This window comes from Cyprinus carpio, chromosome A8 (genome assembly GCF_018340385.1).
Source record: "Cyprinus carpio isolate SPL01 chromosome A8, ASM1834038v1, whole genome shotgun sequence".
Classification (NCBI taxonomy): domain Eukaryota; kingdom Metazoa; phylum Chordata; class Actinopteri; order Cypriniformes; family Cyprinidae; genus Cyprinus; species Cyprinus carpio.
In genome coordinates this window covers 7,341,434-7,357,883 of record NC_056579.1, presented here as the reverse complement: position 1 = coordinate 7,357,883, position 16,450 = coordinate 7,341,434, and the positions used below count along the sequence as shown (strand labels likewise).

The 16,450-nt window shown below is 38.9% G+C and overlaps 1 protein-coding gene across 1 annotated transcript in view; it reads left to right on the top strand.

Moving 5' to 3' along the window:
* Nucleotides 1-15,411, top strand: part of LOC109108567 (centrosome-associated protein 350-like) — a 36,928-nt gene extending 21,517 nt beyond the window's left edge. Inside the window, 26 exon segments of the mRNA XM_042761889.1 lie at nt 644-885; nt 1,012-1,181; nt 1,273-1,383; nt 1,804-1,944; nt 2,162-2,295; nt 2,532-2,636; nt 2,750-2,916; nt 3,011-3,213; nt 3,415-3,602; nt 3,859-3,946; nt 4,102-4,245; nt 4,369-4,526; nt 5,076-5,099; nt 6,307-6,429; nt 8,482-8,717; nt 9,307-9,500; nt 9,735-9,894; nt 10,485-10,645; nt 10,823-10,959; nt 11,075-11,157; nt 11,274-13,261; nt 13,600-14,073; nt 14,184-14,232; nt 14,235-14,329; nt 14,612-14,734; nt 14,899-15,411. Of these exon segments, the coding sequence (XP_042617823.1) occupies nt 644-885; nt 1,012-1,181; nt 1,273-1,383; nt 1,804-1,944; nt 2,162-2,295; nt 2,532-2,636; nt 2,750-2,916; nt 3,011-3,213; nt 3,415-3,602; nt 3,859-3,946; nt 4,102-4,245; nt 4,369-4,526; nt 5,076-5,099; nt 6,307-6,429; nt 8,482-8,717; nt 9,307-9,500; nt 9,735-9,894; nt 10,485-10,645; nt 10,823-10,959; nt 11,075-11,157; nt 11,274-13,261; nt 13,600-14,073; nt 14,184-14,232; nt 14,235-14,329; nt 14,612-14,734; nt 14,899-15,060 (5,860 nt within the window). The 3' untranslated portion in view covers nt 15,061-15,411.
* The last annotated feature ends 1,039 nt before the right edge of the window (nt 15,412-16,450 follow it).

Sequence of the window (16,450 nt, the reverse complement as noted above, 5' to 3'; positions counted from 1 at the left end):
AAATACTGTTCATTTTCTTGCACAGACCAATCGTTTCGTGTCTTTACACATCAATGTATCGTCACGACCCGCAGAGTTTAATTTGGTTTCGTTTGTGTATGTTTTTTGACTCTCATGCCATGATTCCCGGTTCAACGGTTTGAGTTAAAAATCTTCTTTTGTGTTCTACTGAAGAAACAAAGTCACCTACATCTTGGATGTCCTCGGGGTAAGCAGATAAACATCAAATTTTCATTTTCGGGTGTACTGTTCTTTTAAGGGATACTCCGATCACCAGTGCACTTCTCTGATATAATGTCCAGCTACAGTAGCACAAAGACCTCATTGTAAAGAGATACTGGACTATTGGAGGTTTTGGTGGCCACAGTATAGTGGTGTGCACCATTCACCTAAACCTGTTAGCTTGTACCATTTGTTTACCTTTTGGATTCATTTTGAATTAGAAAGTCTTGTTTTAAGTAATCTCTGTGAAGCTGGTTTGTTTATTGAAACGAAAATATAAGAATAACAAAAATGCAACAATACAAAAACAAATAAATATAATTATTAAAATCTTTTTTTTATTATTATTATTGTTGTTATTATTTTCATCATTATTATTATTTGTTTTAATTATTTTTATCTCTCTGTCGTCTTTCATTAGTCATTTTGGCTCTGAGGGAAAGAATTCTCGCCGAAGCCCTCGTACAACTCCTGCCGCTGGTTCTCCAGCCAGCTCTGGTTCTTCCCGGTTGTCTCCAGGTGACACTATCCCAATGAGAGGATTGGGATCCCCTCGCACAGCTCTGCCCAGTTCCTCCTCATCCTCCTCTTCAGCTGCTAGGGCTAAATCCAACCCCTCACCCCATACTCAAAGCCCAGGAAGAACAGAGCACAGGACTGCAGGTAAACCTGCTTTGTCTAGATTTTTGTCTAACTTGTAAGCAACTGAAATTCTGAAGAAGTCTTCTATAATAAAGAATTTCAGTTCAGGGATGGAATTATTTTACTCATGGTTCTGTGTGTCCCTAGGTTCAGCGGAGCTCCAGTTTGCTCCTGGGGTCCTCCAGCAGCGTCTGTCTGCTGAGCTCAGTTACCTGGACGCTGTGGAAGAGTCAGTGCAACAGCTGAGTGATGTGGAGCGAGTGAGAGGCGTCTCTCTCGCTCAGCAGGAAACAGTCTCACTCGCTCAGATTCTTAAGGTGAAGTTATGCACCTGCAAAAGCAATTATCTTTCCTGCTGTGGTCATGTGGCCATGTATTTGAGAGTGAACTTTAACCTTTGTCTTGCAGTCCCAGCAACAGAGGCATGAGCGTGAACTGTATTTGCTAAGGATGAAGGCAGAGCAAGAAGCACTCGAAACACAACGGCAACTGAAAGAAAGCAGACAGAAAGCTGCAAGGGTATTTGCACCACTTTGTTAATAGTTTAGTATCTTTTGTTGAGGACATTTCTTGTCAGTTAGTTTTTCTTTTAGTTTTTTAGTTTGTTTGTATGATTACTTCATTAGGTGCGTTCTGGTATAATGCTATTCTGAAATGTTTTCTTTTAACAGTACTGCACAAGTTTACATATATGAATAGATCTACAAAAGGGGTGGCCCACTTTGGTCCTGGAGAACTACAGTACTGCAGAGTTTTGTGCAGAGAAAGCTACAAGACATGTGGGTTGGACCAAAACTCTTCAGGACCATTGTTGGCCACCCCTGATCTAAAATGAAAGGACAATGAAATCAAATTCTGATTCAGATCAAGTTAAAAATGGCAGCTTTAGTTAAATGATTTTTATGTTTTTAATAAACGGATGATTGTGTTGGATTCAAGACCCATGCAGAGCTGCAAGAGAGTTTGCTTCAGTCTCAACAGCAGGCTTTTGGAGGTTTGCATGAGGCCACAAACAAGATGATAAACCATCAGGCTGAGGCTGCACGCCACACAGCTGAAACGGCACGACACATTAAACAGGTGAGCTTGTTTCCCCCAAATAATTCTGGATTGAGTCATAATTACCAATAATTATGATTTTTAAGAAGCATAAACAGGACAGAACAGATAGAAGGGTTATTGTTAAATAATTGAAACTAATTTAAAACGGTTTTGTTAATTGAAATAAAGTTGTAACTTTCTTTAAAGTGAGCTTAAAGGATTAAAAGTGTATTTAACTGTCTCTCTCTTCCTCCAGATGACTGAGCTGGCTCGTTCACAGATTGCAGGAGCGCTAAGTGTTCCTGGCCCCTCCATTACAACCCTGCATGATCAACAGAAACAGCACAACCACGGTTTGAAACAGCAGCAGCCTGGCTCCACCACAGACAGGTAACTCTCTCACCTCAGACATGGCCATTGACTATTCTGATTCATCATCCTGTACCATGCTTCAGCTTCACTTAGGCATAGAAGCCAGATAATGTTCTGCATTAAAGGAATAATTCATTGGGAAATGAAAATCTGTCATCATTTTCATGTTATTTTTAAGATTTTTTCAATTTTGTCATATTAGTGATTGCGATCTATACATTAGTACTGATGCTGTTTTGGATCTTCTCCAGTAGCTGGAAGAGTGAGCTGTCTCCTGAGAGACATAAGAGTCCATCAGAGGTCGAGACACCACCAGACAGCCGCTCAGAGTCCATCCTTTCCACGAGACCCTCCATCAGGTAACACAGTGTACTATTTTTATTTGAGCTGGTTTTTCTTTTACAGCCCAAATTAATGGTTTTATAGAACATAAAGTCAGTAAAATGCTAATTTCTGTCTCTCTGTTTTTAAGTGGTGGCAGCAGCAGTGGTACCCAGCTGAGTCCACCTCGTTCTGATCAAAAGGAGAGGAAGACCACAGGAAAAGACAGGAGCAGTAGTTCAGTGGAAGACCAGGCTCACACCACTGCCGATGACTCCCTTTGCTCGGACAGTGTGCACACCCTACTTGAAGAGAAAGGTACAGCTCACATTTTTGTGGACAAGCAACTTAAATAGTCTGTCCTGAGAAATGTGAGTTATTTTGACCACTTCCTGTCTATTTCTTCAATCAGCAGACAGTGCCTCCATCGCCACAGAGTACTCTGTGAAGTTTGATGACTCTATGACTGAGGATGACATTGAGGAAAGATCGTTCCGCTCTCTTTTACCATCCGAGGCCCATCGTCGCGAATCACTGGACAGGAAGCCCAGTTCTCATCCCGAGTCTGACGATGACCACAGCCATGACAGATCCAGCCCCAGAACGAGTTCAAAGGTGACGTCCTCTCAGCTCTCCTCTTGCAGCATAACTCTGACCCAGCCGGGATGAATAAGCCAGTTGTGATTCGTTCTATTTGGTTGTCATAGTTGGTGTTTGTTTGTGTTTTCCTGGTGTGTTGATAAGAAGCTCTTTGTATGGGATTGATAAGTGACTCAGCTTTTGTTTTTCCCCTGCGCCAAATCACGTTATACACAGCAGGATGGAAACATGCCCTTCTCAAGTGGCCAGGACAGCTTCTCTAAGTTCACCATGGACTTGGTGCGTCAGTACATGAAGGAGGAGGAAGTTCGTGCTCAACATCAGAGTTCTCTGCTGCGTCTGCGTCAAAAGGCCCTCAGAGAGAAGACCAAAGCTGAACTGGCCTGGCTGGAACACCAGAAGAGGCAGGACAAACATTCATTATGATTATCAGGAAAAAGAAATGTTAAAAACGACATGAAATTAGAATGGATCATATTTGCATTCTTAATAATTAGTATTCAAAAATTCACATTTCTAAAAGAAAAAAGAAGATTTTTTTTTTTTAACTTTCTCTAAAATCTAATAGCATTCGCTATCTCTGAAATGAATGACTGTTTCAAAAATTCAAGTTTGAGCAGGTGGGGAGAAAATATTAATATGCATACACTTCTCCACCAGGCATCTTAGAGATAAAGGAGAGGATGATAAGATGCCACCCCTTCGTAAGAAACAGAGAGGCCTGATACTGAAGCTACAACAGGAACAGGTGACAATCATATGTGTATTTATGAGATGATGTCTAAGCTACACTTGCAAATGAACGTATAATAAATGAAATAGACATAACTGAATTGTTTAAATGTTGTCATGTTTGCAGAACAGAAATAATGGCTAAAATGTTGCTTTGTTGTTTATCCCCAGGCGGAGATCAAACGACTGCAGGAGGCCAATAAAGCAGCAAGGAGAGAGAGACAGCTGCTCCTCAAACAGCAGGAGGAGATCGAAATAATGCGACACACAACACTCAAACTCAAAGAGCGGCTCAAGAGTGCCGACACAAAGCTGGTCAGTCCTTTGAAAGTTTGTGGTTTTTTAAATTTTCCTAAATAAAAGATTTTTTGTGTCTTTTAAGCACTATATGTAGTTTATTGAACATATTGCATTTTTTTTTTAATGAAACATCTGCAGGAGTCACCCGTATCAGGTGTTGTGGAGGAGTCGGCTCCGCCCAGCGTGATTGTGACAGACACGGAGACCCGTAGCCCCTCCCCCATGTCTGTGTCGGGCAGTGAAACCAGCAGCATCATGCAGAAACTGAAAAAGATGCGCTCTCACATGGATGAAAAGTAAATGAACCCTCATGCATGTTTCTTTTCTATCCATCCATCTTTTCCCTCTTCTGTCCTCTCAAATAATGCAGAAAATCTTTTTGTGCATTTGATTATATTAACCAAACTTTAATGAACCTTATGCATATGTTATCTAGTGCAAACCTCTTTTAAGAAGGCCAAACACACAATGAATGTTTTTGTTTTTTTGAACTCGGGTGATTTCTTATTTATGACTAATGCTACTAATAACGTATTCATTTCTTCGAGGTTCGTCTACAGCTTGCTGACTATGTGACATTTTAAAGTGTTTGTTTATTTCTGTGTGCACAGTGTTTGGTTGAACATAAGCGTGCTCTGTGTAGGAAAACACCCCTCTCCTGTAATGAATAGAGGAATCTTTCACATTTTAAATAGAGAGCAGCTTCCTTATGCCATTAGTAAACAGGATGTACAATCTGCTAGCCAGATTTCTGAAACAAGAGGTTTCTCTAATGCATTTTATAACCTCCACATGTTTTCTAAATGCTTTGTGCATTGTGTGTGATCTCATTCTCCCATATTCAGCCACTCAATCCTTGACAACAACAGGTGCTTGTTTACAGTCATATCTTGATAACTGGTGAGGGTCATCCCATTGTTCAGAAACTTTTCCTAGCACTGACACAAATATTTTTGTCCTGAGAATAAAATTGGTACACAGAGGGAAGGGGATTTCACGCTTGTCTGATTCATCTAATCACATGCTGTGTTGCTATTGTAGCACCGTTCACACACTTCTGCTCACTTTCTAGCTCTCACTAATAGCTTGATGATCTCTTTTGTATAACTTCCAGCTGTATTTATTCAGTACTCATCCCTATAAACACTTTATCCTGCATCGAAGTGATTTGTAATCCAGTCTAGGCAGCTCTTTTTGTAAAAGCAAATATAATTGTTATTTGCATTTTTGTCTTTTTCCCTTTATTTAGTTAATTTAATAAATTAATGTATTTACCCTCTTTTATCACAGCGAAATTAGCAGAATTAGTCACTCAAACATGCCTGCATAGAAAAACAACTTGTTAATTTCACAAAGAAATGTCTGGGTCATAGATCTATAGCATAAACGGTTGTGTATTTCTCACAAAATATAGGAAGATAAACTTTTAAAAAATTGAAATCACCATAAATGAATTCATACTATGGATTATTATGGACATTATGGATATTCACATGTGTACGTCACAAATGTACTTGTGAATAATTGTTTAAAAGTTTTGATTTTTATTTTCTTTTTTTTTATACTTTTTTTTTATTATTATTATTCACTTAAGGTACTTACAATTGAACTTCACTTTAATTAATGTTTAAAATGTTTGTTTTAATTTTGGCAAGACTGAAATATGACACAGGTGTTTCGGATAATTTTGTGAGACTCTCTAGACTGCTGTTTGGAGCAGATAAATGTTTCCAGGCCGCTTTTCCAGAAAAGCTTGTAATTACAAAGACCTTTCATCTTACTCGTAAAGGTTTTTTTTTTTTTTACGTGTTTGTAAGTATGACACTTACAGTAGTAGCTTGTTATCGATTTGAAGCATGTAGTTAACCGCTAAAAGTCAATAACTGGGTGATGTGTTTGTTGCACAGTAGTTAGAGAAAAGAAAGGATACACAAATTTACACTCAATCTCTCTTTCTGTCTCCATATCTGTGTGTTTCTTATGTCTCTCTCTCTCTCTCTTCTCTTTTATCGTTTCATTCTCTCCAACTCTGTTCTTCTTGATTTTTGACTGTCCTCTCCTCTCTTTCTTCCTTAGACACTGTTCTCCTGTCCATTATTTCTTCTCTGTTTTTACGGCTCATCACTGGGCCTCTCTGTCTGTCTGTCTCCCAAAACTCCACCCCAAATTCCAGCTCTTTATCTACAGCCAGTTGGTCAGGTACAGTTACCCACAATCCTCCTCTCTCTTCCCATCCCTCCCTCCTCCCCTCTCTCAGCACCTATTTCCCATGGAGCATGCTTTTGTTCATCCACTGCCACAGCTGGGTTGGTGGGGATAAAAACTGAAAGAGGAATGCAGTGATGAATGAATGGATGAAAATTAACTGACTACACCATGCTGAAATAAGATGATTCTTTGGCTCAAGCTACTTTAATATTAAGCATAGTTATTTATCTGACTGGGGAAGATTATATTATTTCTAATGATAAAATGATTTATCAAAATCCTTTATTTTTTGAGCCTTGATTTGCTGATCAAATACAGGCAAATGTTTTGAAAATGATTACCATCAATCTCAAAGCCAAAGATTTGACTTGTTTAAATCATGGTGGGTTAAAGGAGTGATTTCTGGGTCTCATTTCTTTTGTCTCTGTGGTGTGATCCTGTCAAATCAAGTCTTTGCCTTGTTGCTAGTCTGTCTTGTATTAATATGTAAATGTAATTTATATATGTTGAATCTCACAAAACATGTCTATATTTTAAATTAAATTCAAAAGTGAAAAAATAAAACTCTTATTTTGCAAATTTTAAGCCTGTTTTTATGACCATCAACTTTTGCAACATTATCTTCATGACAGTTAAGAAAATGTATGCCCTTCTATGACTATGTTCATTCCTGTAATGCATCAAGATTATTTTTACCTAATTTCTTTTTCATTTTTATATTGTCATGTTTCATTATATAGTTTTGAATGTCAGTACATTCTCCTTACTATAAAATAAAAAAAATGTTTGCATTACAGAAATAGGGGGGTTGAATTATTTTGTAACTTAATTGTCATGAAAATCACAATGCAAATAATCTTGATGATCTTAAATATAGGGCTCATTTCTTTTTTGCTAAGTATATATATTTGTTTCTGATTTGTGGTGAAATACAACCTCAACAACTTTTGTGAGCTTCAACCATGCACCACACACAAAGCGTCTCATTCGTTAAAAAAATGCCAGTTCTTGAACTTGGTATCGTGGTGAGTGAAGACTGGGAGGAATATCTCTTTTCAGACAGGCCGGGCAGACTGATATATTGGATGCTTTTGAATAATGCTAGTTTAGGACTTCTTCATCCGCCCAATGGCCACAGTAAATCTTAACTCCAGCCCCTGATTAAATAAGTGTAGCCCGCGATGAGCTAATGAGTATATATGACTGAGGCAACATAATAGAATTTATGGTTAGATGAAGATGGCCGCTGTATTCACGAGGCAAGACGATTGCTTTTAGATAAAGCCATCTGTTTTTCTCTAACATGTTTTTAATTATCTTAAACCTCAATGAAAAAGCCAGGCAGGTTTGATCTCTCAGACCAAAGTCATGATACATGGAGGGCTTTTTTCTAAAAAAAACACAAATTTGTACCTGGCACAGCTTGCTAAAAAAATAAATACTGATATGCTATAATATTCAATATAGCATGTGAAATTCTAATTATACAGTTTTCACTCTAATGTGCTTTGTATTGTGTGTTGGCAAAGCTTTATTTACTTATTTATTTATATTTCTGACTAAAGCAAATATACAATCAAATAATTCCACTGCAGGATTACTCTTACAGAGACAAAAGCGTAACACTGTCTAACCCTGGGTGGACCTGCGTGTTTGAGTTTATCAGGTGGTTGTCTCCTTGTGTCACCCATAAGCTGTATCAGATGCATGAGTTTTACCCTGAAAAGGGTGTTAAAGACACAACAGGGCTGTTTTCCCCATTAAAATGAATGCAGGGCTCTAAGTGGAGCCATGCCTGTTTTGGGAAGCATGTTTTGGTGTGTGTGTGTGTATGAGGATGTGTGGGTGCACATCCTTTGCAAAAGAGACTAATCTGGTGTTTAAAGAAGGTTGGTGAGTGAGTGGCATTATTTGGACGTCTGCTTTGCCTGCTTTTGTGGTGGTCTGTCTCCAGATCTGGTCACTTTGCTTTACACAATCTTGTTCTCTCTTTTTCCGTCTTTCCTGTCTCTCTTTTTGTCTCTCTCATTCTCTGTCCTGTAGGTTTCTCACTAAAAGGGAGCAGCAGTTGATGCAGAGGCGCAGACATGCGGAGGAACTTCTTGAGTGGAGGCAGCGGTTGGATGCGGAGGAGGCCGAAGTGCGGCGTATGGAGAAACAAGCTCTGGAAGCCTGGGAAAAACAAGAGGAGCCACACAACACAACACCACTGCAGCAACGCAGCTGGGAAAGTGAGCACAGTAAAACCAGCGGTGGACAAGATAGTCCCACAGGACAAGGTGAAGAGTGTGAAAAAGTACCAAACCAGCACTCCTAAAATTTGTCTGAAAGATCCACATTTACTGCCTGAAAAATATCTAATATTTAATCAATAAGTAATAAAATTGGAATAACAAGACACTATATAGAGCTGTTACCAATCAAATGAAATCACTAACAATAGAATTCATATTTCCACTGCAGAGCATGAGATCTGTTGAGATCAGTGTTTTTTAAAATACATTTTTTAGTATAGGAATATGATGAAAAAAATTTAATAAATATGAATATCAAACTAAAACCACCAGTAGGCTAGGTGGTGGCAAATTACTTGAGTGAGTCATGCAATAATATATTTAAAGATTTGTTCATAGCAGCTGATTTATTTAGTAATGAAACACTGCTGTTGTTTCGGTGCCAAAATAGACACACAAAAAAAGGAATAATAATTAAAATTTTGTCTTGATTTATTAATGTGCTCTTTTAGCCCCTTTAATGTTTACTCTTCAGGTTTTTTTTTTTTTTTGAAAGTCAGTGTAAAAAAGCATCAAAGCAACGATTATGAATTATACTGTTACATCTTGTTTATCTGAATACATGTTCTCACAGAAGCAGGCAGCGAAGATGACGGCTCCTCAGCATTGTCCGTGTCCAGTGTGCACACTGATTTGTCTGTCCCAGAGCAGCTGGCCAGCCCTTCCTCAGACCGACCCGTCTCTGAACTCCACTCTCTTCATCCGAGCAACAGCCCTGCCCCTAATACCATCCACTCACCTGAGTTTAACACCACAGACAGTAAACAGGTGAAAACTGAACCTATACATAGAGAGACATGGAGTTTTGTTAAAAAAATGTATTTGCTTCTGCATCTTATGTTTTTGTCATTAGAGCAATGATTGGATATTGAGCATAGGGATTTGCAAAATTGTTTGCATCTTTCAAGTAGTCCACATGTGTTAATGTGCTGTTACATTAAACAGGGTTGATTTATAGCTCTCTTTGGTGAGTGTGATTTACATGTCCTGTATATGTTGCAGTCTTCTCCAGAGAAAGCCAGCCTCAGCTATCTTCGACATTCAGACAGTAGCCAACCTGGGACTGTCACTGGCACCAGCGGAAGCAGCAAGATGCAGGTGCGCTCCAGCTCCAAGACCAGTGAGGCCCACACCAGTGACCCTCATTCAGCTACTCCATCCGGTAAGATCCTTGCTACCCCCCATCAGACTTTGGAAATGATCTGGATTTGCTGTCAATGTAATGTAGACCTGTTTTCTTTGAAGAATGCAACATTTAGAATAGTTTAATGTAGCATTTGGCTTTCTTAATCCATGTCATCCTTGGTCTTTTTTTACTTGTTAATTTTCTAATAATAGTAATAGTTCTGAAGGTGCTAAATACCTGGTATGTTAATTTAGCCCGCTCCAGTTTATCCTTTACATTGTTACCAAATTGGATATGTGAATGCAGGAAGAGGAACACTGTGCCAGCAAAATATAATGCTCTGTTTATCTCTATGTGTGCACTTCTCTGGATCAAACCATATTATAATAGCAGAGATGAGTCTTCTTGAATTATATTGATGATCTGTCTAAAAGAGAGGCTGTGCTAAAAGAAACTGTGGTTCTTTTAGGTTTAAAGCATCACCTATCTTTTAATATTTAAATGTTCTACTTTTCCACTTCTAATGTTTATAGAGACTATAAAATGTTTAATGTCATATTAAGTGTTTTTTTTTTAGCAAAGACAATGATTTGACAATGGTGAGAATTTTTGTGCTCTTACCTCAGAGACCACATCCGATCAGAGTGATATTGAGAGCCGTATTCGTGCCCTTAAGGATGAGCTACGCAAGCGCAAATCAGTGGTGTACCAGCTAAAGAAAGAGCAAAAGAAGAGGCAAAAAGAGCGTCTGAAAGCTCAGGAGGCGAGTCTGCTGAAACAGTTGGAGGTCAGCCATCATCACCTTTCATATTCATCACCTATTTCTGTGTGCTGTTTCTCTTAAAGAAACCGCTTGTCTTGCTGTGTTATTTTGCTATATTATTTTAATTGGCTATAAAAAAAAATGCTGTCAATATGCTGTATGTGTTCATGTTTGTGGCACTCTCTTCCTCTGGATTCCCAGTCATATAATGACTTTATTCAGAAGACCCAGGCTGAGTTGAGTAAAGAGCCAGACAGCACTCCAGCTACTAAACCCCAGATTAAAACTCCAACGTCAGCCACCGAAAAGCCTCGGATAAAACCCCCTCCGCTTCAGAGGTCAGCCTTGACATTTACCAATCATTTTTAATTTACTCTCCATTCTCAGTTTGTTTGTTTTTTTTTTTGTCTTTTGTAAACCTCCCATAACATTTGATGCACATTTACTTTATAGGCCTGAGACTAGCAAGGACTGGAAAATCATCACAGAATCTGAGAAATCAGACACTGTGCCCACGGAGACATCAGCAGATAAAGGTGCAGTGCCTTTTAACCTAAATACATGAATGTTGACATTAAAAATATTGATTTCGGACCAAATTAAAAGTGTACATAATGCTATAATTGTGTATGATGTCTGCTTTTGTTTGTAGATGATGTTGCACCATCAAGACTTAAGTATTTATCAGAACACGATGACATTTCATCAGATGAAGATCTGGCTACAGTTACTCCAACTCCAGTTATGGGAAGTCCAGAACATATGGACATTTTGAGGAGCTTGCATAGTCCAGAGTATCTAAGGCACCAGTCAGAAGATGCCCCCCAAATCAAAGAACATTCTGCTAGACCAGAAGCCAGTGACCTCCTTTCGGAAGATGAGAGTGTGGTCTCTAGCCACAAGTCAGGTATTATGGAGGAACTGGAATATGCAAAGTCAGAGGGGTCTGAGAATGATCAACACTCTCACCCTCTGCTTAAACTGGATCTTGGGCTTCAGATTCCGTCTCTGAATGACATGAAACCCAAATTTGAAGAGGAAAGGTTGTCTGAGAAGGATGCTGATGACAGGCCAGCATTTCAAGATTCTGCAGATGTTGGAGAAGGTATGAGATTTACTGACTTAAACGCATCTCCTGTGGTGAAATCAAAAGATATAGACTACCCTTCAGCTGAAAAGTCTCCTTCAGCCATAGATCGTTCTTATACCCCTGACTTCTCATTGTCCATGAGGGAGGATTCACTAAAGATGAAAGATACACCATCACCCTTAGGTGATGGCTATAAAGATGACTTTGAGTCTTCCTTTGGTTCATCATTTAAGGAGGATAATCATGAATCAAAGCCTACATCACCCTCTGCCCCAGAGCCCAAAGAAAAATCTTTTAAGTCTTCAATTTACAGCAGTGAAGAGGAAATTGAAGAAGAACTAAGTGTTCGATCAGGAAGTACTAATGGCAGCTTTCAAACTGAAAGTCATGCAGACCTTAATAGCCTTGGTAAAGGCCCAGAAGAAGACATCAGGAGCCCTTCAAAATGTTCAACTTCACCACAGCCCCAAATACCAATTTTGCCAGAAAATGACGAATTGCCAGGCTTCTGCATTGGAGACCGGGTTCTGGTGAGTAATATACAACCAGGGACACTGAGATTCAAGGGACAAACTAACTTTGCCAATGGATTCTGGGCCGGGGTTGAACTGGACAACCCAGAGGGAAGTAACAATGGAACTTACGATGGGGTGGTGTACTTTGAGTGTAGGGAAAAACATGGTTTATTCACCTCACCAGACAAGATCTCTCATCTTCCAGAGAAACTTGAGGCCAGTGCAGACACTGAAGATGAAGATTCATCATGTGATGACCAGCCAAACAGTAAAAACAAAGGTTCCGAGAAACAGTTGATGCACAGAAATCTGTTAAACAAAATGAAAGGAGAAAAATCTGACCTAGATTTACATCCTGAGTCCAGAGAGCCTTTGGTTGAACACAAAAAGCCATTGGAACTCAACATCAAACAGCTTTCCACTGGGAAAAGCACCTTTTTTAAATCTCAGCATAACCTGGATTTTAATGATATTGACTGCAATATCATTAAGGATTCTGACAAAACTCGGCACACAGTGCCTAACGGCAGAGACGGGCACATCATTCTCAAATTCGAGGACACATCTGTTGATAATATTATTCCATTGCTCAATAATTTGGATAAAGGGAAATCTAAAAAACAAAAACAAGAAGAGGAACCAACAGCAGTCATTTTAGACCTGTTGGTTGAGGATGAGAAGTCTAGAGTTGATGGTCTTCAGAAATCCACTGACATCTCAATCGAGGAAGCCAGTCTCGATAATAGAGAAGACTTGAATAACAAAAGGGCTTTGACTACACTAGCAGATAAACTTGTGGAAAACTTCTTAAGTGATGCGCTGAAGCAATTTCAGAAGATCAAGAAAGACAAAGAGGAGAAGTTATCAGCTGCTAATCATTTGAAAAGAGACTTCATCAATGAAGATGATGGACTTAGAAGCAACAACTTTAAGTCTCAGAGCAGGTCTTCATCTAAAACAAAGACGGACAGTTTCCGCACCTTCTTTGATGATGATCAGGAGGAACTTTCATCTCCAGAGCATTGCAACAGACCTGTAAGTGACTTTGAAGAATTTGATTTATCTAAAGATCCTATAGAATAGATTAAATGAAAAGCCTGTTTTAAAAAAAAAACAAATCTTCAAAGTTATTTATTGAAATGAAGTGAATGATTTACCCAACAAACTGATAACACTGCTGATGTGTAATGCTTAAGTTGACATTTTCAGCTGTATTGACAGACATCTGAGGGCAGATGTTACCTTGGAACCTTCTTTTTAGGCCTGCAGTGTGTTGCAAAGTTTGAATAGAAATAGAAAGATAAATCAGATATTCTCTTGATGGAAGTTGTAAGAGGTGATCTTGATTAGTGTTAACTATGCTTCTTCAACAGGAGAGCCCTGTCCTGGGTACGAGTGGACAGGAAGAGCTAGCTAAACGTCTGGCAGAGCTGGAACTAAGCCGTGAGCTCTTCGATGTCCTTGGTGATGAGCAGGACTGGTTCGATGAGGACTTTGGTCTCAGTTCACGAAAACAACAACAGAAGCAAAAACTTCAACAGCAGCAAGATGGGATTTCTAGCTCCTTGAGTTTAAGTGAGGGGGAACAGGTCAAAATACCGCCTAGGCCTGAACTTCCCATGCAGATGAAGAAACCTGAGGAGCCTGCCGTCATTGTTCCTCACACTGTCCAGGAGGTGGAGAAACTGGTCATCGCTGCTACTCAGGAGATCTGGAAAAGCTGCAAACTGGGTCATGGTAGACCAAGCCTGATTGGAGTACCCAAACCTCAGCCCTCTAATATTTTCCTGGAAGGAGACTCCAAAGCCAGTGACCTGGAGACTCAATGCCAACTCAGCTACAAACTGGTAGGGATTGAGATGCTCGCATTGAGGTCTTTGTTTAACCTTGGCAAGGTTTTTTTGTAGGCATTTCCCAGAAGATGAGTAACAGTCTTTGCCGTTATGTTTATTTACAGGCCATCTTTGATTTATCATGGGAGGTTATTCAAGACATTTATACAGAAGATCAAAAGTTGATCAGCCACAATGGATGAAGCCACGTCGCCTTAATTCCACCTACTTCCATCGGGTGAAATGCCCCAATGACATCACAATAGTCCAGGTATGAAAAGTGACAGTAAAGACTTTAATGTTGATAAAAAAGATTTCTATTTCAACTGATGTTCTTTTAAATGTTGTTTCCACAAAAATATTAAGCACAAATTTTTTTAACATTTATAATAAAAAACAAAAATTTGAGCACCAAATCAGTATGTTAGAATGACTAGATCATGTGACACTGAAAACTGAAGTAATGGCTGCTGAAAATTATTAATGTTATTAAATATTTTATTTTAGATCATTTAAGTATGTTTATTTGTGTATATGCATTTTCTTTATTTAGGAATTTGTCACCACTGAAGTATTGAAGTTGTGTGGTCTAAAGAAAGAGCAGAACCAGAAAACAGACTGGCAGAAAATGATCAAATTTGGACGGAAAAAGCGAGACAGAGTTGACCACATTCTAGTAAGTGTATTTAACCTCACATTCAGAATGCTGGTGTCTAAAATTGCAAAACTGTCCTTGGTAACTGATAGATTGCGGACCATGGAATAAATCAATTTTATTTGATTCATGGACTTGCTTAGGCATTTAAATGCATAAGTCTGTAATCACTCTTCCACTTCTAGGTCCAGGAGTTGCATGAAGAGGAATCCCAGTGGGTGAACTATGACGAGGATGAACTTTTTGTAAAGATGCAGCTTGCTGATGGGATTTTTGATGCCTTGCTAAAAGACACAGCTGACGTTCTTACCCAAATCCAAGAGAAGAAGTCCAAAAGAACTCTTTGATGATGCCTGTACAGAGATATGTTTTCGGTACCTGCTGTTAAATACAAAATAGAGGATGTGGCATAAAAAGACACTCAGTGAGGAATTCTCTTTCAGTCTGCTTGTGCAGGATTCAAAGCCTTAACACCTTGTCAGAGGTCTGACTTGTCATGGAGATGTTCACATTCTCATCCGGGAAGTCTGATGAACTCAGCTCTTGATGGTCCGGTGTTAATTGTAGCAGCTGCTTGGGTCCAGATTCCCCATACTGTGTCTGTTCATCACTGCTGCTAAAACTGGCTCTGCCATTCTCAAGTCTTGTGATTAAAACTCAAGGGTCAGATCAAATCAGGACAGACCTAAAGACTCAAAGACTTGTTTTTATTTCCAACTAGATTGTATCATAAGAAATACTTGTTTTTTCCCTTTAATTCTATTAATTCATTTTTTTAAGTAACATTTGAATTTGAAAGTAACATTGGAAAGTGTTTAAAGAAAAGAGATTATTTTACCATTGACATGATTAATTGCAGAACTAAGCACAATAATAACAACAATAATAATGAAAAAACAACAATATAGTGTAAAGGGATTCGATGCAAGATAATGTTTAGTGCAAAAATATGTAAATGATATTTAACAGCTTTTTGAAAGCAACAGGAAGACTTCTCGTAATGGTTTTGTTTTGATCCATACAAAACAATGTTGTATTGGCAACACCCGCTGCAGTTATTGGGTGCCAAAAGATTGAATTGAATTATATGAACTGTGCTAAACACGGACATGCTGGGTTCTAGCCTTAACATTTGCCTTTTATCCTATTCATTTTAAGTGCCTCCATTGTTATGTTTGCTCACGCACAAGCGACTTTTCCCGGCCTTCCTTTGACCAGTGTCGTAATGGTCCCTTTTGGCTTTAATCTTAACTCTTAACTTATTTCTTCATAGCTGGACAAACACCTCTAATACTGTAAGATGTACATTTCTGCCTTACTTGGTGCGTGTACCCATCATCACAACCTTTTTAAAGTACATATTTGTGTTTTAAGAAAAGAGGAGCGGTAATGTTACGCTGTCACTGGCACAAGGACACATTTGTTTACTTTTAAAGGAGGTGTTTTACTCATTGTGTACCTTTCAGAGGAACTGCTCAAGGGCTCAGCACGTCCATCTCATCTGTAATCCTTGAATGCTGTAATGTACATATTTGTAAATCAGTCGCCATTACAATCCTGGTCTCATAAGAAACATATTATCATCATAGTGTCTTATGTGTATAATTAGCTATAACTATCCCTTCCTCACTTCTCTTAAAGCTGTACTTCCTGAGCCAGACTGTCCGATAGTGACCTGCAGCATCATTGTGAGGTTAGATCTAGAGTATTATGCCGTGTAAGTGGGTTAAACTTCAT